This window comes from Microcaecilia unicolor, chromosome 3, assembly GCF_901765095.1.
Source record: "Microcaecilia unicolor chromosome 3, aMicUni1.1, whole genome shotgun sequence".
NCBI classification, from domain to species: domain Eukaryota; kingdom Metazoa; phylum Chordata; class Amphibia; order Gymnophiona; family Siphonopidae; genus Microcaecilia; species Microcaecilia unicolor.
The window spans coordinates 53,995,174-54,018,357 of NC_044033.1; the positions used below are offsets into that span (position 1 = coordinate 53,995,174).

Below are 23,184 nucleotides of genomic sequence, written 5' to 3' on the forward strand. Positions count from 1 at the left end.
CGAACAAGCTGCAGCCACCCTGCTAGAGGAGATAGAAAATACTGAAGAGGCAGTGGAGCTAGCTGGCCAAGAGGGCACTGTGAAAGTTTGAGTGCTCTCTATCTCCCCTGCTGGTTGATGGACATAACCCATACGTAATGGCTTCATCTGCTTGATGACAAGGAAAGGCCCGTTTCTGACACAAATGAAACGGGCACTAGCAAGGTTTTCCTCGGAGTGTGTATGTTTGAGAGAGTGTGTGTGTGTGAGAAAGTGTGTGCAAGTGCATATGTGAGATTGTGTGTGAGAAAGTGTGTGCAAGTGCATATGTGAGATAGTGTGTCTGTGTGAGACACAGACTCTCTGTGAGACAATGTATGAGACCAAGAGAGTGTGTGAGTGACTGTGTGACACATAGAGAGTGAATGTGATACAGTGTGATACAGAGTGTGTGAGAGACTGTGAGAGTGAGAGAGAGAAAGACTGACTGTGAAAGAGAGAGAGAGTGTGTGTGTGACAGAGATACTCCCCACCCCCCTCCCTCTGGTGTCAGGCCCCCCTCTCTCTCTCTGGTGTCTGAGCGTTACTGTGCAGGATGCTGAGCTCTGGCTGTGCTTCAAGGAACTGACCGATCCTATTTAATAGAATGCACCTCCAACATTCTGAAGCCGAGAAACCTCATGTGGTTGGTCACTTCTGCTTGTGACGAACCCGGAAGTACGTGATGTCAATTCAGGAGATGGATACAGAAAGCAGGAATGCCTCAGCCATGCAGTCAGCTTCCGAATGTTGGAGGTGTGTTTTATTATATAGGATATAATGAGATCTTGGGAGCGTAACCAGTCTTCTATATCTTGAACTCAATTAAGCTCATTAATGGTCCTAAACTTCTTGATTTCTTTAGTATCTGAAGTAGAAACCAAGATTTCAAGTTCTGGCTGTTCTACCATTCTCCCTCATGAGAGGGAATCTATGTTCTGCTGAAGATGGCTGTTGTGTTACAAATTCAAAGAGATAGAAATTGAATTATCTGTCAGGAAAAAAAAAAAGGCAATATCCTTTAGGTATTATCTTCAGTATCCACTCATCTTCTATCATCAAAGGTCATAATTTGTTGAAAAACATTAGCCTGCCTCCCCCCCCACCCATCAGCAGAATTGATTAAGTGGCTCTAGAAAAGCTTGATATGCTCTCTTAAAAAGGCAGCCCTAAGTTGCACATTCAACTGACCCTCAAGTTGCCTCCACTCTCTGAGGCTGCTGTTGTTGCTGCATTTATTTTGGATGTTATCAATATACCCTTCTTTGGGAGAAACATTGTCTTTTAGCTTGGGTAGGAGAGTCTTCTTGCATGGAGTTCTGTTTTCAGTTTTTGTTTTTTTGTTTTTTGGGGGGGGGGATATTTTGTTTTCTGTGTACACTCTTTTTGGATACTTATACCTGGATAGGGCAGCTTCTGCTATGGCAAACGAAGGGCTTGGTCCTGTTTGAGGGTCAGGGTCTCCTTGATATTGCCACCAAAAAGTTCTATCCTGGTCAGGGCACACCAGAAGTCTTGTCACAGATATATTCTCAAAGAGCAAATGCCCCAATCCCCAATAAACATTTTATACTTACCTGATCAAATTCTTCCCATATTCCTCAGCATCAGAAAGTTGGCTCTAGAATGTAAAATTTTTTACTTATTAATTTTCTATCCTTGAGTCCTGCTAGACCAGTCCAGACTTATGGGTTATGTCCCCTTACTAGATGATGGAGGCAGAGACTAAGATTCCGAAGACATCACCAATATAAGGAATAGTGAAGTCAGGAATATGCTACTGCCAAAGCCTTTCAGAGGCCTCAAAGTAACAAAGTAAAATACAAAAGAACTAAGTAAACCAAACCTGATCCAGAAGAGAGGCCCTTTACGGCTACCTCTGTGGAACTGATTAAATTTCAGTCTTCCAGAATAGATCCTGGACTGATCCAGCAGGATTCAAGGAAAGGAAATTGGAAGAAAAATAAAATTTCACCTTCCTTATTCCTGCTAGACCAGTCCAGATCTATCCCACAGGGCAGGAGGAAGACAACACTTTCCAAGGCTGCCCTAACAAAACACTGTCCCAAGAAAGTAATGTTTGACAAAAATAATGCAGACAGGATCATGTTGCAGCCCTACAAATGTCTTCTGGGGCTACAGCCATTGCTTCAACTCAGGACTCAACCTGTGACCTTATGGAGTGGGCCTTAAGGCCCTGAGAACCTCTTTTCAACAGACAGCTTAATCCAGTGTGCAACTGAAAACTTCAAGGCTGCGTGACCCTTGTGAGGATCATGAAACAGAACAAAAAGATGATCCGATACTAGAAAAGGATTAGTAACCTCCAAATAGCAGAGAAAGAAGCCATCTGGTTCAAATGAAAAGCAAAAACTACCTTTGGTAGAAAAGAGGGAACACTATGCAGCAAAACAGCATCAGAACAAAAAGTAGAGATGATTCCTATAAAGGAAGCACTTGCAGTTCTGAGATCTTTATTTATTGTACAGTTCATATACTGCACTATCCATAGTACTAGACGGTTCACAAAATTGACATACATAGGGGTCTGTTTATTAAGCCGCACTAACAACTGCCACGTGGCATTGTTGACACAGCCCACTCAAAGTGAATGGGGTTTGTCTGCACTAGCGCACAGCCAGCCATGCTAGCAGCTTAGTAAACCCCAGCAATAATAAAATAAACTTACATAAAACCAGAACAAGTAAAATCTTAAAATCAGAAAAAAAAATGTAAAATTCGAAATCAAGCTACCATCTATCAACAGAAAGCTTATTGGAAAATCAGTGCCATTAATCGCTTCTGAAACTGTAAATAACTCTGCATAGTATGCAAATACTCAAGGAGTGCATTCCACAATTGTGCTCCTTCAACAAACATCTTAGATCTAAATTTCTCTAACTGGATATGTCTAAATGAGAGAATATCCAGCAAAAGCTTCTTTTCTGCTGACTGTAGCATACGTGATGGACATTAAAGTCTGAGGCTTCTTGCCAATGTCACATGAACCTCATTATTTAGGATATTATAAATTAAAGTCAATATCTTTTAAGTGTATGCACTATTTCAATAGAAGCCAACAAAAGGGTTCAAAGGAGGCCAGGCAAAGGCCACCACCACCAAAGCAGAAGGCAAATCAACATAACCACCTGTAAAAATTGCATTACATCTGTGGCCACAATAGAGGTCCCTACCAACTTTGCCTCTGAAGCAGACAAGCACTGCCACTTGGACCCTGAGTGAATTAAGCACTAACCCTTGATCCGGAGCACCTTCTAAGACTGACAAGGTAACCAGAATGTCCGCCAGGAGGATTGCCCCTAGTCAGAGCACAGGCCTCAAAGACCCTTCAGACATGGATATAGACCATAGATGTGGAGGATTACCACACCATCAGTGATATGGCAATGAGTAAGGAAGAACCCCTTGTTTGAAAGATGGTGCCTTTCAGGGGCCACAAGGGGTCCAGATCTTCCATGAGAACCAGACGTTGGAAAAGAAGCCCCAGCCCTCTCATCAAGGGAAGACGACGACTCACTGGGAACCAAATCAGATCTGCATACTAATTTATTTATTTATTTGTTACATTTGTATCCCACATTTTCCCACCTATTTGCTGGCTCAATGTGGCTTACATAGTACCGTAAAGGTGTTCGCCAATTCCGGTATGAACAAATACAGTAATGTTGTGGTAGAATAAGTTTCGTGTGTACAGGCACATTAGGGAATTGTAGAGAGGAAGAGTTATGTGTCCATTATGAGCTTTGGTTTCGTTGTGTTGCAGGGTACAGGCATTTAAGTTGGGTCACTAGGGTATGCCTTTTTGAACAGGTTTTTAATGATTTCCGGAAGTTTTGGTGATCATAAGTTTTCTTCACGGCTTTTGGTAATGCGTTCCATAGTTGTGTGCTTATGTAGGAAAAGCTGGATGCATAGGTTGATTTGTATTTGAGTCCTTTGCAGCTTGGGTAATGGAGATTTAGGTATGTTCGTGTTTATCCTGTTGTGTTTCTGGCTGGTAGGTCTATGAGGTCTGTCATGTATCCCGGGGCTTCGCCGTAGATAATTTTATGAAGCAGGGTGCAGATTTTGAAAGCAATACGTTCTTTGATTGGGAGCCAGTGCAGTTTTTCTCGGAGGGGCTTGGCGCTTTCGAATCGCGTTTTTCCAAATATAAGTCTGGCTGCCGTGTTTTGAGCGGTCTGAAGTTTCTTTATAATTTGTTCTTTGCATCCCGCATAAATTCTGTTGCAGTAGTCTACATGGCTTAGTACCACTGATTGTATCAAGTTGCAAAATGTTTCCCTCGGGAAGAATGGTTTCACACGTCTGAGTTTCCACATTGAGTGGAACATTTTCTTTGTTGTAGATTTCACTTTGTTCTCTAGTGTGAGGTTACAGTTGATTTTAACACCGAGAATTTTCAGGCTGTCTGAGATAAGGAGGGTATAATCCAGGGTGTTTGTGTTTGTGGGTTTGTTCGTATTGTATTGGGATGAGAGGATGAGACAGTGTGTTTTTTCTATGTTGAGTTTTAGTTGAAATGCGTTTGCCCATGAGTCCATGATATTCAAGCTGAGCTTGATTTCGTTGGTGATTTCTGTCAGATCACGTTTGTAAGGAATGTATATTGTGACATTGTCTGCATAGATGAAAGGGTTAAGGCCTTAGCTGGCTAAGGATTTGGCAGGTCATCGTTAGGTTGAAAAGGATCGGTGATAGTGGTGATCCTCGAAGTACTCCGCATTCTGCTGTCCACGGTAGTGATATGTTTGAGCTTGATTTCACTTGATATGTTCTAGTGGTTAGGAAACCATTGATCCAACCAAGTATGTGTCCGCCAATCCCGAAGTAACACAATCTAGGAGTCTTAGTAGTATTTTTATTTGTTGCATTTGTACCCCACATTTTCCCACCTATTTGCAGGCTCAATGTGGCTTACATAGTACCGTCAATGGTTTACCATGTCGAACGCACTAGACATGTCGAATTGGAGGAGAAGTATGCTTTTGCCTGTTGCTATTTCCTGCTTGGATTTGGCTAGGAGGGTAATTAGTACTATTTCAGTGCTATGGAGGGTGCGAAATCCTGATTGTGATTCATGTAATATTGTTAATTTGTTTATATAATCAGTAAGTTGTTTGGTTACCATACTTTCCATCAGTTTGACCACCAGTAGGATTGATGCTACCGGGCGGTAGTTGTGATTTCGTTTGATTTTTTTTCTTGGGATCTTTTAGTATTGGGGTGAGTAGGATGTTGCCATTTGCCTTAGGGAAGAGACCTTGTTGAAGCATGTAGTTTAAATGGGATGTAGGTCTGCTATGAAGCGGTGGGGGGCAGATTTTATTAGGTAGCTGGGGCAGGTACCCAATTTACAGTGAGAGTTGGAGAACCTATTAATTGCCTGGGTGACTGTTTCCACGGTGAGGAGAGCGAAGTTTGACCAGGTTCGGTCCACTGGGTATTCAAGCCAGTGAAGAAATTTTCGATATCAGTGTTGTCCTGAGGTAGCGGTGTTATATAGGTTTGCAATCTTTTCACTGAAGTATTTAGCAATGTTGTCTGCAGATGGGATGTCTGCATTGGTTGTGGTGACCAAGGTGATGTGTAGTAGTTTGTTCACGAGTTGGTATAATTTCTTCGTGTCTTTGTAATCTGGCCCTATTTTAGTTTTATAGTATGACCTTTTGGTCTGTTTACTGCACATTTGTATTTTCTTTGTATTTATTTCCATGCGTTGACTGTGTGTTCGTCTTATTTTTTTCCAAGCTCGTTCGAGTTTCCTGGATTGTGTTTTTATTTTTTTCAGTTCTTCGTTGAACCACGGTATCGAGTTATGCCTACGTGAGGTACTTGTTCGTAAGGGTGCTATTTCGTCCAGTATGCTTCTGCATCTTTTTCCCATTCTGAGAGGTAGTATATAGAGTCTGTTTGTGCTGTCCATTCATTTTTGTATATCTTTGCCAGAATGTTTCAGAGTCTGTTTGGCCTCTTGTGCTGTAGGTTGTGTGTTCTTGTATACGGTGTGAACCCTTTTTCCGCCATTTTAGGGATAGGTTTAGTTTGTAATGGTCCATTTAATTTCGGTTATTATTAGGTTCTGGTCTGTGGACAGATTGTGTGAGATGAGGTTGAGTGTGTGCCCTTTGACATGGGTTGCTTGCATGTGTGGCCATTTAAGATCCCATGAGTGGAGGAATTCCTTGCATTCTCATGCATTAGTAGAGTTTGGGTCTTCTAGGTGGAGGCTGATGTCTCCTAATACTAGTATATTGGAGTTGGTTACACAAGTGTTTGAAATGAAGTCCATGAAGTTCGTCTGGCCTTCGTTCCAATTACCTGGAGGTCTGTAAAACAAGACACAATTCACATGATCGTGTAGGGTTTTGATGTGGATTCTGATAGAGGCAATTTCAAGTTGAGGTGTTATGGACTCGGCAGTGGTTTCGGTGGTAAAGTGGGACCGATAGATTAGTGCAGCAAGGCCCTCCAAAATAGGCCACCATTATCAAGGGAATCATATGGGTTGTTAATACCTGGACTATGAGAGACGACAATTTCTTCCAATAAAACAAAGTGCACAACTAGGGACCCCGAGTCCTAGTTAGGAGAGATCCCTCGAGAACCTTGGGTGGAACCCCTCCTGGGAAATCTTATCTGCCACTGAAATATCCTCCATCAATGACAGAGGAACCGTTGATAAACCAGTAACACTTGCCCTTTCAGGAGACTGTGGTACCTTGTAAAGGGACTAGAGGTCTAGCTGTGCCTCTAAGAGCTCCGAGTGCGCTTGCCTAAGGCACTCAGGAATGAGGACCAAAAAATGGGCCCTGACAAGGTCAACAGATCCCTAGGGCCCCCTGAGATCCCAAGTTCACCCCCATCCCAATGGAGAAGGCCTACCCACTTCTGCACCATGCAGATGAACTTTTAAACATGCCAGCTCCCTCCACAGAATGATTGACAACTGGAGACACAATCATGCTAGTAACATCCTCAAAGTGGAACCTCCCAAACGTATCAATAAGTCAGAGAGAAATGCTACTATTTAACAAGTCATTCCTAATCGATAATTATCAAAATCGCCCCCCTCAGGCAAGGCTCACCCAATCTCACAAAAAAAAAAAAAAAAAAAAAAAGAAGAAGATCACTGCCCCATATATTCACTCTCTCAATGAAAATTTATTGTTTCATTTGTTTATAGTTCTAGAAAAGTTCATAGAGAAAATATATACCCTGCTATAAAGAATAAATCCATAGCCCAATTTTGCCTGTGATATAAAATTAAAACACAATCCGCTACAGATAAGAAACTTCACTCAATGATATAACAATACCACCAATCTGCCTGTCTGGGATTTGTTGGTGCAAAGGTGAAAAATACACAAATAGGGGGAAAATCTAGATTATAAAGAAGAAAATGGGGTAAAGAACTAAATTTTTCTTTAACATATTTGGGAGCCAGTGCATCAACATTGGCCATAAACAGATGTTTATAGTGTGTACTATTAATTAATTTGTAGCATTTGTATCCCACATTTCCCACCTATTTGCAGACTCAATGTGGCTTACATTTGCCGTGGTTGGGAGGCGAGGATAGTGCTGGGCAGACTTATACGGTCTGTGCCAGAGCCGGTGGTTGGGAGGAGGGGCAGGTGGTTGGGAGGCGGGGATAGTGCTGGGCAGACTTATACGGTCTGTGCCCTGAAGAGCACAGGTACAAATCAAAGTAGGGTATACACAAAAGCAGCACATATGAGTTATCTTGTTGGGCAGACTGGATGGACCGTGCAGGTCTTTTTCTGCCGTCATCAACTATGTTACTATTTGCCGTAATGGCGATTGCCATTCCGGACTACAAATATGCACGTGGTTTTGCAATCAAGTGCATACAAACATGCTGAAAGAATGCATTGTGATCTTGCGTACATATTAGTACATGGTTTTACAATCAAGTGCGTACATACATGATAGGAGAATACATTGTGATCTTGTGTAGGTGTCGGCATTATGTAGTTGCTCAGGTGAGGACATTAGGGTGAGAGTATTAGTGTATGGCAGTGAGGTTAGTCGGCATTTTGTGGTTGCTTAGTAGTCGATATTAGATTAGAAGTGGTATTATTTGTTCATTGAGGTCATTGAGTTTGCTCGGTCGCGTGATTAGGGTCGGACCAATCTTAATCTTCATTCTTATTGTTTGGTAATTAGGACGGTTGTTTGTTGTATGCCTTCTTGAATAATGGCTAGTAAAACATGCTTTCCGCATATGGGAAAGTACATGCATACAGACAATAAGTCCCTGGCTATTTTGGCTATGAGCAATGGTTTTCCTGTCTGAGGAGATCAGAAAAGCCAGCTTTGCAAACAGTGGCGCTCCCAAGGAAGTGGAGGTCAGTTTTAGGTGCAGCAGACATTTTCTCCTCTTTTGTGATAACAGTTAGTAATACACTACTAGACCACCAGGGAATGTAAAGTAGTCTGGGGGAGGAGGTTACTATTTGCGTTATTTTTTTGTACTACGATTTCAAGTAATGCAGTTATGATCTTGCATGATAGTTATATGGTAGAGTACACCAAACAAATGCTTTTGAATAAGTGATTTCAATTACCCTCATACTAGCTGATATTACAATGCAATTTTAGGGTAAATTTTCATGCAGACAATACAGATTAATAATTGCATTAATACAACCATACAGGAAGCAATTTATTACAGCCTGTGGTAAATACAAGGTACCTGTACACCTGGTAGCTTTGAAATTTAGCTACAAGCATAATTATAAAATCCAGCTGTTTATTCTTACTATGAGCTGTGATCAAAGTGAGAGTAAACTACTACTACTATTTCTATAGATAAAGATAAATGTGGCCTACTCAATCTGCCTAGCTGAGATGCTTTCATTTTAAAAAATAAGCATATAAATTTCCACATGAAACAAACACCAGCTCCTCTCTCTTTCTCCTCCCTGCCCACATTTTTTTAAACTTGATTTCAGCTCTTCCTACTATAATCCTGAATACCTGTCTCAAGCATGTCCAAAATCTGTTTAAAGGTTAGCCTCTACCATCTCTAATGGTAAGTCATTTCAAGTCTTGGCAACCTTAACTTTGTTCTTGAAAGAACACTCAAACCCCATTCCTAACCTTATTGCTATGTTTTGTTATAATAGCCACAGTCATCAAAGTTGGTGAGGCTATTCAACATATCTGCCATTTCAATGTTCATTGAAAGGTGAATTTACTCCAACATGATCATTTCCTTTCCTTGAATCCTGCTAGACCAGTCCAGATGCGTGGGTTAAAAAGCCCTGAAGATTCTAATGACATCACCAGTATGACAGACAGTACAGCCAGGACCCTATCAGCATGCTAATGTCAAAGATATAATAATAGAAACAGAACAAAAACCCTTCCAGAACATGAAACTATTTACAAATGAGTGGCCAAACAATATGCCATAAAGCTTCCTTAGCTGACGCCCCTGTGGCAGGCAGAAAACCCAATATCCTAAAACCCTCAGCTTTCTAGGCTGAGTCCTAGAGTAGTCTAGTGGAATTCAAAGAAAGGAAATCAAGGTAAACGTCACCTTCCTTATCTAGCTAGAATAGTCTAGACTAATGGAATCTGCAAACACTTCCTCCCACCCTGAAGTAGATAGAACTCCCTATAAAAAGCCCTGCCAAACTTACTGCCCCCCTCTGACCCAGACATCAGACTTATAATACCTGAATACAGTGACGACAGTCACCACCCTATAAATATCCTCTAGACCAGTGATGGCGAACCTTTCAGAGACCGAGTGCCCAAACAGCAACCCAAAATCTAATTATTTATCGCAAAGTGCCATTCCCCCCCTACCTCATCTCCCCTCCCCCTTCCACCTCCCTCCCTCTGAGCTGCAGGCCCCCTCCCTCTCTCCAAGTTCCAGGGTCCCCCCCTCCCCGTTCCACAGGATTCCCCCTCCCTCCGAATTCCACAGGGTCCCCTCTCCCTCCCTCAGAGTTCCAGAGTTGTCGTCGTCCCTCCCTCCCTTCTGAGTTCCAGGCCCCCTCCCTCTGATTTTTAAAAGTCATCTCTTGACTTACCTCGTCGGGGACGGGTCATGGCGGCCAGCAGCAGCGCTAAAATGCGTGTAGGCTCGGTCCTTCTCTCTGAGCTCTGGTCCCGCCCTCAAGGGCAGGACCAGAGCTCAGAGAGAGAGAGAAGGGCCGAGCCTGCACTCATTTTAGCGCTGCTGCCAGCCGCCGTAACCTGTCCCCGACGAGGTAAGTCAAGAGATGACTTTTAAAAATCAGAGGGAGGGAGGGGGCCTGGAACTCGAAGGAAGGGAGGGAGGGATGACGATGACTCGAACTCAGAGGGAGGGAGGGAAAGGGGACCCTGGAACTGGGAGGCGACGGTGCACGTGCCATAGGTTCGCCATCACTGCTCTAGACACACTGTTCTCGCTTTCACTCTTACTGCAACTTGAGCTCTCATCCAATGAGTGTGGAGATCTTGCAGAATTACTTTCTTGTTAACAATGTATGCCACTTCAATTGCTACCTTGATCCAATGAACCAGAGATAACAGACTGCTACCCCTTAAAAGTGCCACTAAAAAGTGCCAACAGATCTGATTTGTGAAAGTAATTAGTGCCCTCCAGCTAATGGAGGGCTGCCTGCAAGCATCCAGTTTATAAAGCATGATACCTAATCCTCTTTTGGAAGGCTTCTGGAAAGAAGGAAGAAAAACACCTGATTCACATGAAAATGGAGCTACCACTTTCAACAGAAGAGGAAACCATACAAATGGTAACTGTCTGCCAAAAAGACAGATAAGGATCCATATAGGAAAGGGTCTACAATTCTGAAATCCTTCTAGCCGTGCATATGGCAACCAGAGAAAGTCCAATGAAGAGACTCAAAAGGATGCCATCACAAAATCAAGATCCCACTAGGTCACGACCATTCTAACTGGAGGATAAATGTGCTTGAACACCTATAAAACACAAATTACATCTGGTTGGGCTGCACTACACGATCTACCAATCTTGCCTCTGAAAGCATAGTGCTGCATCTGTATCTTGTTCTTGCCCCTTCTGCAAGAAAAAGAGAATCAAAGGGATATCTACTTTCCAGGGGGATATTATCATGAGCTGAACACCAGTGATGAAACATTCTCCAAAATCCTCACATAAACAAAAGAAAGCAGATCTGTGGCCTTTCAGCAGAATAGCAATGGAAGAAGCTGAAAATCCATTTCATTTCAGGCAATGCTTTTCAAAAGGAAACCAATCTTCCATGAGCACAGGACCCTGATGGAGGTCCAGTTCTCCCAAAAACAGTACTGGAGGACCCACTGATAGATGCATCAGATCTGCATACCAAAGATGATGAGACCAATCCACACCAGGAATGAGTGTTTTGCAATGCTGCATACCATTCAATCTATGAACGGCCAAGGGGGAAAGACCACCGAGACAGACTGGACAGGACAGTGGCAGCACATCCAGCCCAAACACCCCTGGCTACTTTCTGTGATTGAAGAAGTGTGGACATTTTGCATTCTGTCATATTGCCATGAGGTCAAAACTGGGCGTTCCTCACTCTTTCATTACCAGGCAAAAAGCTGCTAGACAAAGTTCACTGTCTCCTGGGTCTCACTGATTTCTGCTGAAAAATTCTTCCTAAACAAGATCCACTCCCGCAGTATGCACAACTAAGATTGCTAAGAGATGGTCCTCTACCCAAGCACAAAGCCCATCAATCTTCAATGGCACCGGTGTGCTCCCTTTGTCCATCCCTCCTCCCAGTTTGTTCATATAAGCTACCATTGTGGCATTATTGGTCAAGATTCCTACTATTCTCTCCTCTAGAAGAGATAGAAGAGCAGTAAAACCAAATTGCCCTTGCCTCCAAAAAAATAATAAGCCATAAAACCTCTAACAAATTTCCCTGATCCAACTTCCTTAAAATGGGTTTCCCAACTCAGCAGACTGGCATCAATTGTTACAGCTGTCCAGACTGGGAATTCTAAAGGGATGCCTCTCAACAAGCCTGATGGAACAGCCACCGAGCTAGCTGACTCCTGAAAGCAGCCAAAAGGGGAAAACAAACCTCAAACTTCTGAGAATGAGGGGACCATGTTGACACTAATGCGTGCTGAAGCAACCTCATGTGCAGTCTTGACCATAGTGCAATCTCTACTATCTCTACAAGATATTGAGAAGCTGAAGATAATTCCAAGTCCATGGCACTTGTACTGCACAAAAGGCACTTAATCCAGAATCTTGTGAACTCTCGAGTGGAAAAACACCACTCCTACTTGAGTGCTGAAGCAGACTCCCAAGATACTTGAGAGCAACTAGGTGACTTCACAAAGTTCCAAGCCTAACCAAGACATTGCAAGAAAGACTATGAATGCTGCAGCCACCACCACCCTTGGAGAATGTCCTGGGAGCTGTTGCTAAATTGAAGTGATGATGCTCTCCTAGGAGAATCCCCCAATTTGACCAAAGATATCACCACAGCAAGGTTTCCATCCAAAAATGGGGATTTAAAGAGCAACACTGACTCTCTTCAAATCCAGAATGGTCTGAAAGGTTACTCCTTTCTCTGGGACTACAAAATAGATGGAATTCTGGCCTTCACTATGCTCTTGAAAGGGAATAAACAGTGCCCAAGTCAAGGAGATTACACTTGAGATTTGACTCAGAGGGGCGATACCATAAAGACTTCACAGATTCACCCGCATACAACCTCTTATAATTGTACAACAGTCTGACATTCTAGCATAATACTCCCACGTGCAAAACGGATAATTATCTGAATATTATCAGCATATATACAGTACTTATAGCCCAGTCTGTATTAATTGGCTACAGAAAAATAGCGCACTGAGGTAGTATATTACAATTCAGAGTTTTTCCGAGCAATCTTCAAACAAAACAGGTCACCTAAAAAATTAAGCAAACTTAAGGATATTTCCAACATTCCTAAGCCAAAGACACTCCAATAGCAACTGGCAGTCAGCCAGATCACATGCAGCTAAAAGATGCAGTTGCATAAATAGCCTTTCACCCTTTTTATGTAATGAGACAATTCTTCTAACAGTGAAATCATCACAGTTCTTTCCTAAATTGCTGTCTCTAACATGATTAGGAATGATCTCAGAAATAGGATCACAGTTGACTTGCTACTTTTGCTTCCATCAGTTTTGCTTAAAAAAAAAAAAAAAGGGATTTAAGTATTCTGGCCTCTTGAATATGCTGGTGAAGTCAGTGACTTGTGATAGAGAAGGAGCTGAAATCAGAGGCTGTCACAGAATAGAATGAATGTTTCTTTAATGATTTACCTTGCAGTGGATCAGAGCTTGTGGGGCCTCCTGAAATATATATCAGTAGAATTTATGAGCCAGCCTGATTGTTCAGTGCCTGGGTAAGATCAGGGTTAAATTCTAGAGCCTAGCTTCTACTCCTTAGACTGGCGCTGGGGATGCTCTTGAGGCATAGTAGCATAGCATAGTAAATGACGGCAGATAAAGACCTACTCAACAAGATATAAAATATTATATACCATGTAAAATTAGTCTATATATACCAGAGTTTGATTTGTCCCTGTCTTTCTCAGGGCACAGACCATAAAACCTGACCAGCATTGTTCCTGTACTAAAAGTTCTGAAGCTAACGTTGAACCCCCTTAAAATGTACACTCCAGCCCCTCCATATCTATTCAGTCACTGTCAGGGCACAGACTTTAGAAGTCCGCCCTGTACCAGTTTTAAGTAACAATACCCACTGACCCCACTCCACCTCCATGTTTAATCCCCCCGGGGCCACCATACTCCAGAGAAAATAAATCGCTGTTCATTCGATAACAAAACCTCACTAACGTCACCCCCCCCCCCCCCAGGAAGGGTAACTTGAGACAAAACCACGCACTTTAAATCCTCTATAGAGTGATTCTTTAGCATCCAGTGAGACTTAATTTAGGGGTGGGCCGTTATTGAACTTTGTTATATAACCTCGGAAGTAGAATGCGTGGGCATTATGCCTGAGACGCGGAAACCCGGGAACCTGGCAGGACATTAGTTCCACTGGTAAGCAGACTTAGATAGTATTGACAGTATATATGATACAATGTGGTATTAGTGCGCTGCTAGTAGATTAGATTCTTTCATGGGTTTTGGTACGTTTTGTTGTTTTGGTTTTTTTTTGCAGTGTGTGTGATGTAGTTCCTCCTGAAGTGCCACAAAATGTGATCATGCATTGAGGAGCTAAGGAACGCTTGTGGACATGTTTAACTTTAGATGGACTGAGCGAAGCTCTTCTGCAATGATTGAATACTGACATAAGGGGAGAAAGCTGTACCATATGACTAAGGATCAATCAGTTTTTTCACAACTTTTTCTTGTTGCACAAATTTGTGAAACTGTGACATAAGGAGACTTTGGGATTTGCGTGCAACAGAGATTAAATGTGCGCATAGCGACCAAGGAAGATTTTCTGACGCCTGTGGACACGAGTTTAAATAACAGGAGTTGATACAAATGCGCATACAGCGACACAGGAGATCCTATCTGATGTCAATGGACACTTTAGTTTAAGCAACACATGTTGATGTAGTTGTCACAGTATAATGTGAGCATTCTGTCATAAAGATTATGCAAGCAGGATTGAGCCTTGCTCAGCTATAAAGGGGAATATGTTTGTTTATTTTGTGTTTTGTTACAATAAATAGAATTTGGATATATATTGTTGTTCTGGAGCACATTAAATAAGTGAATTAAATTTTAACTGCCAGACCCTCGACCATTCTAACTTTTGGAGATCCCTTCTCATCGTTTCTACTCCCTCCAGGGTATCCACTCTACTGGCTATCTTCGTGTGATCCGCAAAAAGGCACACCTTTCCTTCCAACTCTTCAGCAATATCTCTCACAAATATATTAAACAAAATGGGCCCCAGCATCAACCCCTGAGGAACCCCACTGCTCACCATCCTTTCCTCCAAGTGGATTCCATTTACCAACCACCCTCTGACACGTCTGTCAACCAGTTTTCTATCCAGTTCACCACTTCGGTCCTAAGTTCAGCCCTTTCAGCTTATTCACGAATCTTCTGTGGGGGACCGTATCAAAGGCTTTGCTGAAATTCAAGTAGATTACATCTAGCGCACGGCCTTCATCCATTTCTTTTGTCATCCAGTCAAAGAAGACATTGAGATTCATATGGCAGGATTTTGCTTTGGTAAAGCCATGTTGCCTCAGGTCCTGCAACCCATTGTCTTCTAGAAAGTTAACTATCCTTTCTTTCAGCAGTGACTCCATTATTTTTCCTACAACCGACGCGAGACTTACTGGTCTGTAGTTTCCCACTTCTTCCCTCTCTACACTTTTGTGAAGAGAGACCACATCCGCTCGTCTTCAATCTCGCAGAACCTCTCCTGTCTATAAAGATCTATTAAATAAATCTTTAAGAAGTACCGCCAGGACATCCCTGAGCTCCCTCAGTATCCTGAGATGTATGCCATCCGGCCCCATAGCTTTGTCCAACTTCACATTCTCAAGCTGTTTATAAACTCTTTCTTCCGTAAACGGTGTAGTATCCACTCCATTCCAAGATATTCCTGGTCCTTCACCAGGAGTTTCCTCCGTGAACTCCGAAGAGAAGTAATTGTTTAGCACATTCGCTTTATCCTCCTCACTCTCCACATAACCACTCATTATCTTTCAGTCTTGCAATTCCATTCCTATCTTTTCTCCTTTCTCCAATATATCTGAAAAAGGTCTCGTCACCTCTCTTTATATCTTTAGCAATTTTTTTCTTCTGCTTGCGCTTTCGCTAGCCATATTTCCCTCTTCGCTTCTTTGAGTTTAATACGATAATCTTTTCTATGATCCTCTCGTTTCGTTCTTTTGTATTTGTTGACCAATGCCTCTTTTGCTCTTATTTTTTCAGCTACTTGGTTGGAGAACTATACAAGCTTCCTGTTTCTTTTTTTTTTTTTTTTTTTTACTTTCCTTGCATAAAGATCAGTCGCCATATTTATAGCAGCCTTCAGCTTTGACCACTGATGTTCCACTTCTCCTACGCCTTCCCACTCCAAACAGTTCCTTTTTCAGGTATTCCCCCATTTTATCAAAATCAGTACGTCTGAAATCCAGTACTTTTAGTTTTGTGCGTCCACACTCCGCCTTCGCCCTTATAGCAAACCATATCGTGTGATGATCACTATTACATAGGTGGGCACCCACCCGGATATTAGAAACACTTCCTCCATTCGTGAGCACTAGATCCAGCATCGACCCTTCCCTCGTAGGTTCCGTCACCATTTGTCTGAGCAAGGTACTTTGACAGGCGTCCACAATCTTCCTACTTCTTTCCGATTCCACAGACGGGACGTTCCAATCCACACCAGACAAGTTGAAATCTCCCAACCGTAGCACCTCCCATTTCATACCAATCTTGAATATTCTCCATCAGATCCTTGTCTAGCTTCTCCATTTGTACTGGAGGTCTGCAGATAACCCCTGTGTGGATACAGTTTCCAGGACGATCCATAAAGCTTCAACAGGCTAGGGCAGCCACCTGCACCCTCAGGGAGCTGGCTGCCAGACTTTTCTGTAACCCAGCCTGCAAGAAAGACAAAATATGTGGTAACGAAGCCTGAAATGGTGAAATTGCCCCCCTTGGAACACCACTCCTCGAAGACACGCCACACCCGTAGAAGTCTATCGCTTCTTGGCGTGGAGCAAGGTAGTGATGACCGAATCTGAATAACCCTTCTTCCTCAATTTTGCCCGCTTAAGATTTAGGCCGCAAGACCAAAGCAGGAGGGATTCTCCATCAGAACTGAACCCTGACGCAGAATATTGGGCACTGGGGTAAGGCGGAACAACTTGCCCACCACGAGGCGGACCAAATCCACAAACTACGGCCCCCTGGGACAGTCCGGAGTCACGAGAAGTACTTGACCCCAGTGCACCTGAACACAACGTAGCACCCTGCTGATTAGAGGCCACGGAGGAAAGATGTAAAGCAGAACTGACTCCAGCCACAACTGAAGAGCATCCAAACTTTGGCACCGCACTTCCCTTCTGCTGAAGAACGAGGAGCCTTTGTATTGGAACTCGTTGCCATCAAATCCAGTCTGGGAGTTCTCCAGTGCTGGATGATCAACTGGAAGGCCAATGAAGAGAGCTCCCATTCGCCCAGATCCAGAGTGGTCTGACTGAGAAAGTTGGCCTGTACATTCTCCGTTCCCGTAATGTGAGTTGCCGAGAGCTACAGAAGGTCAGCTTCCGCCTACCAGAGAAGCAACTCTGCTTCCTTTGCCAACAGAAGGCTGTGAGTGCCCCCCTGCCAGTTGATGTAAGCAACCGCTGTCATGTTATCGGAGAGAGCCCTCACTGGTTTCCCCAGCAGCAGGAACTGAAATGCCAGAAGTGCTTTGTGTACCGCTCGAAGCTCCAAATGACTGATGTGCCATTAAGCTTCCGTCCGATACCAGAGGCCCTGCCAGTAATGGGAAAGACAATGTGCCCCCCACCCCAAGAGACTGGCATCAGTGATCACCACTGTCCACTCGGGCATCTTCAGGGGAATGCCTCAAAGCAAATTGCTGGACTGAAGCCACCAAGCCATCAGCTGCCAAACCAGACGCCTTCCATAGTCCTCCTAGACCAGGGACCAACAACTCAACAGAGACTGTTGCAGGGGTCTCATGTAGGCCCAAGCCAACATCACCACTTCCAGAGTTACCGACATTGAACCCAGGACCTGGGTATAATCCCACACCTGGGGAGCACAATCTACCAACAAGAGCCGAATCTGCTCCTGAAGGTTGAGCCACCACTGGACCGGAAGAAACACCTGGCCCCGTGTGGTGTTGGAGTACCCATAAATATTCCAACATCTGGTAAGGAACCAGATGACTCTTAGCTATATTGATCACCCAGCTCAAAGACTCTCCTGGGCCAAGATCACCCTGATAAGCCAATCGTCCAAACAGGGATGGACCCGTATCTCTTTGTGGCGCAATGAGGCCACCACCACTATCGCTGCCTTTAAAAAGGTCCTAGAAGCCATGGCAAGGCCAAAAAGGGCAGAGCCTGAAACTGAAAGTAATGACCCAAAATGGCAAAGCACAGAAACTTCTGATGAGGGGGCCAAATGGGGATATGTAAATAAGCCTCCTTTACATCTAGGATTGCACCACTACAATGGTCGAGTGGACTGTTTCCATACAAAAGTGGCACACCTGGAGGCACCGTAGGGCGAAAAGACCCTTCCTTCCAGGGGACCACAAAATAGTGTAGTGTCCCCCAGAGGGCAAAGACACCACCACCCCCAGGCATTGGAGGTGCAACATGGTAGAACAAACCGCCTCTTGCTTCAAAGAAGCGACAGATGGGGCCATCAAGAAAAAATCTCCAAAGTGAGAGGAGAACTTGAGCCTGTAACTGTCACAAATAAGATCCAGGTCCCACTGGTCCAAAATAAGCTTGGCCCACTCCTTGTAACAAAAAGACAACCACCCTCCTAAGACCAACTCAGAGTGGACTAGTACCCCATCACTGTGAGGTGTGGACAGCAGCAAAGAGTCTGCCAGCACTCCCGGAAGGGTTTTTATCTGTCTTGAAAGGACTGCCTCTGTTGGAACCGAAACCTAGTCCGGGTAAGAGGGACAGCCTGGGCGATCTCTTATTTTCCAGAAATTGGGACCTCTGCTGACTCCCTTTAGAAGAAGTGTAAGATTTGTCTCCGGCAAAACGCTGAGACTTAGAATCCCCCAGATCCTTGACCAACTTCTCCAAATCCTCTCCAAACAAAAAGTTTACCTTTAAAGGGCAGCCTAACCAAACGCCGCATATATGGTCCAGTGGCACAGCCACAACCACCTCCAGCCTGTCACAGTCAAAGCCATCTTCTTGGCCATGCCCTGACCAGATCATACAAAGTATTCACCAAGTATGCCAACCCCGACTTCAAATCAGGAAACTCGAGGGACGGCTGCGCCCTCAAGTCCAACAAGGAGTCAGCCAACTGCTGCACCCAGGACAGGGAAGCGCAGGACACTTAACTGCAGACCGCTGCCTGCAACGCCAAGGCAGAAACCTCAAAGGACACATCTTCAGGGCAGACTCAAGCTTGCGGTCTTGTACATCCTTGAGGGCAACACCACCCTCAATGGGTAACGTAGTCTTGTCACTGCTGCCACCAAGGAATTCACCTGCGCAACCGTGTACAGGTGAGCCATCGCTTTTGCCACCTGAAGTCCTGCCTCAGGGATAGACCACTGAAGATATAAGCTCGCATATGACCTCGTGAATAGGGAAAACTTTAGGTGGCCCCTTTTTGTTAGTCATCTTGGGATTCGCCAAAGCCACTGACAGTGCCTCCAGAGAAGACATATTTAAAGCCGGTAAAGCCTTAGAGATAAGTGTTGGCAATTCCTCCCTGTGAAACACCCTCACATCCGAGTGGTCATTTGCCTCAGTCACAAGAGGCTCCATCTCATCTAAGGCATTCAGATCTGCCGCATCAAGAGAGGAAGGAGCCCCTCCCCCAATAGAGTGCCCAGGAGAAATTGGAGCCTCCAAGTCCCGATCCGAGCCAGACTTCCAATATCTACATTTGGACACAGAAGCCTCATGCTCTGAAGGGAAAGAACGAAAAATAGCTGCCATATCAGCCAAAGCACGATGGAGCAGCAAAATGAACTCGGGGGAAAAAGGCACATCAGTCCCCCCCCCCCCCCCAAGCAAGATTATCCCCAGGAGATGGAGATAAGCACAGTACCACAGCAACCGCACCGGGCATATTGAAAATGGCTGCTGGATCCTCGAGCAGAATATGATTCCCGCGTATGGGAAGGGCTGGCCTCAACATCCTCGCCAGATACATTCAGGACGTCAGAGCCTGAGCACCCCCCAGAAAAGACGGCCAGACCCTGCTCTCCACTTCCCACACAGCGGGAGCAGCACTTCACTAATTCTGCCACCATAAAATTCAAGCAGAAGAGAGACACACTGCAATGTAGAATAAAGGTCACACTCACCCCAGCTGCAACAAAGAAAGCCTAAAGTCCTCAAGAGTAGGAAGGGAAAGCTGGAGCCAAATTCACTCCCCAAAGTGCTAACAGGCACAGCAAAGCATGCAAGTCCACAACACAAAAGCCCTACTTTTTTTTTTTTTTTCTTTAAAGCAGAGGCAAATCTATGAGGAAGGAAGGACTGGTGTAAAAAGCCAGGGAGCGAAGGGGTGGGGGAGGGACCTAGGGTGACCAGTACCCCCTAAAGCTGGCCACTCAGCCAGAACACCCCCAGTTCTACTGAACCAGCCAAGCCAGAATAAGAGCCAAACCAGAAGAAGCCAGGAGCCTGTGGAACACCTCCATCCACCTGATGGAGATAGAGAATACTGACTGGGCAAGGAGCATTATTGTCCTATTAGGCACAGTGCAATTCAGTGCTTTATCTCCACCTGCTGGTAGACGGACACAACCCACAGGTCTCTGGATTCATCTGCTGCTGATGATAAGGAACACAGTCTTTTTCCAAACTCTACGAATCCCACAGGTAAAAAGTCTCTTTAAATGTTTACCCTTGCATTTTATTCGGAAAGGAAAGCCTCAAACAGAACAAGTCCTGCTCCATATCCAAATAACTTATGTAAATGAATGCCATAAGTCCTCCAGTAGTTTCTCTTTAATTTCTTTATCCCCAAAAAATTATGCCTATTTTATTCCCCAAAGTCTTTCATTCTCCCAGTTCAATAATCAGAATGGACCATATAACGCAACAGTCTTTGAATAAGTCTACTAATTTCCTTTCCTAGTCCAGGTCTTCAGACTGAACAGCTTTAAACCAGCATTTCTACAGTTGGCTAGCTGTGTCTATCATAGCCCCACCCACAAAATATATTCTTATTCAGAAGAGTAAGTTTACTATCCTCAACCCCCATGGCTGTGAAAAAGGAAACGTTCACCTGGGTTTGTTTAAGGTAAGTCCAACGCCTTATGCAGTTGTCTGCAAATGCTCCAGCACCTCCATTTCCTCCCCTCCTAGGAATTCCAGGTAATCTTCAGCTGTTTCTAGTTCCATGGATGCAAGTTCAGCCTCCTCAGCAGTCACAGTATCCTTACGGTCTGGCAATAGAACAGCTCCACCCTTCCTAGTGATGAGAGGCAGTCTTATGTGGCTCCAAAGAAACTGGAGCTCCTCCTCCTCTAAGGTGATAGATTCCCTTTTAAAAGCAGAGAGTAGCCTAGGTAATACCTTGGAACCTCCCATCCCTGGTTCTATAAGAGTCCTTTCCTTTTATACTATTTTTTTTTTAACCACTGGGGAATTGACCTTGTTTCTACTCTCGTTTCTTAATCACACACTGTAGCTGATATTGTGAACCCGACACATTTCAGTAAATACTATCATGAGTACAAGGCAGAAATACTATTACAAACAGTAGTAAAGATGGATCTTAGAATTATATCAATTTGAAAACAAAACCAAGCAAACTGTACTGAACAGCTGTTCTTGGGTCTGAAACAAAGCAGAATAAACTAACAATTACCCTTCTTGGATTGTAGGAAGCGTTAAACTCATCTCCAATGCGTCGTAGCTCACTGGCAATCCATATTTCTGGTCTCATGTCCTCAGGTGCCAATGGAAGCCCTCTTCTGGAGGCTAAATCAGAAACAGAACAGAAAAAAAATTAAAGGGAGGTACAGCTTAAAATGTAATTCTTAAAAATTAGTTACTCTTCTAAATCTTCAGTTAACAGAAGTATTGTAGCGATAATTCCTAACACTTATCTATATTTTCATTTCAGAAAACTGGAGTATGAAACTAAGTCGCCCTTTTACTGAAGTCTAGTGTGTGCTAATGGAATAAGCATGTGCTAAATACTGCAGATTCTATTTTATACCTACATGACACTTAGCATACACTAATGTCCATTAGCGCACGCTAAGCTTTAGTAAAAGGACCCCTAAAAGTTCCATTTCTTATGGGCTTGATTCTATTTATTTAAAACTTTGTAGCCTGCTCTCTCAAAAATTCTATGTGGGGTAGAAGCACCAACATGCATAATAATAAACAAACCAAAACAACAAAAAAGGACAAAAATAAAACATCCTAAAATAAAAATTCAGAGGCATACTAGGATTTGGGGTAATGCGTATGAAATAAAATTCATATCCAGTGCTGATAAAAGAGGACCACTAAAGTATTCCAACCCCAAAGAACACTATGCACTTATTGGCAGATGATCGAAAGCCCCGTGCTGTTCCAAACAGCGCTCTAAAAATAGCGCTAGAACAGCACAGGGCTTTACCACACCTATGATCAGAGATAATAACATGCAAATTTAAGCACGCTATTATCTCTGATCATAGGGTAAAATACGGGAGGATTGTGCCCGAGCGGATTCTCCCACACTTGACAGGTCTAGGCTGTGAAAAGCCCAGACCTGTCAAACACAGGGGCTGGAGGTCCATGGGACCACCAGACCCCAAATACACCCACCCTGAGCCAAGCAATATGGGAGCTGGAGGTCTGAACCTCCAGTCCCCCCAAACACCCTCTGACACAAGTTCGGGGGGGGGGAGGTTGGAGATCCGATGAGTCTCCAGTCCCCCCTAACCCCCTTAGCATCCCCTTTAATAGAGCCCTGGTGGTCCAAGGCAACCCCCCCCCCCCCCACGATTCAGAGGGGGCTGGAGAGCCAGTGGGTCTCCAGCCCCCATAATCCCCCCAGCATCCCCTCACATGCAGCCAGGATGCACTGGGCAGGGCTGAGCACTGCCATTTTCAAGGCAGTACTAAAAGAAGAGGAGGGAGGCCATCTCCCTCCTCCATCGAAGGTAAGGGTGGAGAAGGGCTTCTAGACCACAAGGTCGGGGATTTGACTCGTGGCCCAGGCCACCAGGGCTGCATGTGAGGGGATGCCGGGGGGGGGGGGGGGTTAGGGGGGCTGGAGACCCATCAGATCTTCAGCCCCCCCAAACCTGTGTCGGAGGGGGTCAAGGGGACTGGAGGTCCACCAGACCTCTGGCCCCACTGTCGCTGGGGTGGGGGTGTCGGGGTTTCTGCTCCTGCAGGGAGGGGGTCACGGGCTGCTGCACTGGGGGGGGGGGGGGGGGGAAATGGGGGGCCTGCTAACATGCAAATGCATACTGGA

At 44.3% G+C, this 23,184-nt stretch overlaps 1 protein-coding gene across 5 annotated transcripts in view; it reads right to left on the minus strand.

Moving 5' to 3' along the window:
* Positions 1 to 23,184, minus strand: part of BCL2L11 (BCL2 like 11) — a 106,557-nt gene that overhangs the window by 14,725 nt on the left and 68,648 nt on the right. For 4 of the 5 annotated variants that reach the window (XM_030195935.1, XM_030195938.1, XM_030195934.1 and 1 more), the window contains exon 3: positions 21,577 to 21,689. In XM_030195935.1, coding sequence (XP_030051795.1) covers positions 21,577 to 21,689 — 113 coding nt within the window. Of the gene's footprint in view, positions 1 to 21,576; positions 21,690 to 23,184 lie in introns of those variants that run through there. The other variant, XM_030195937.1, reaches the window with a different exon arrangement.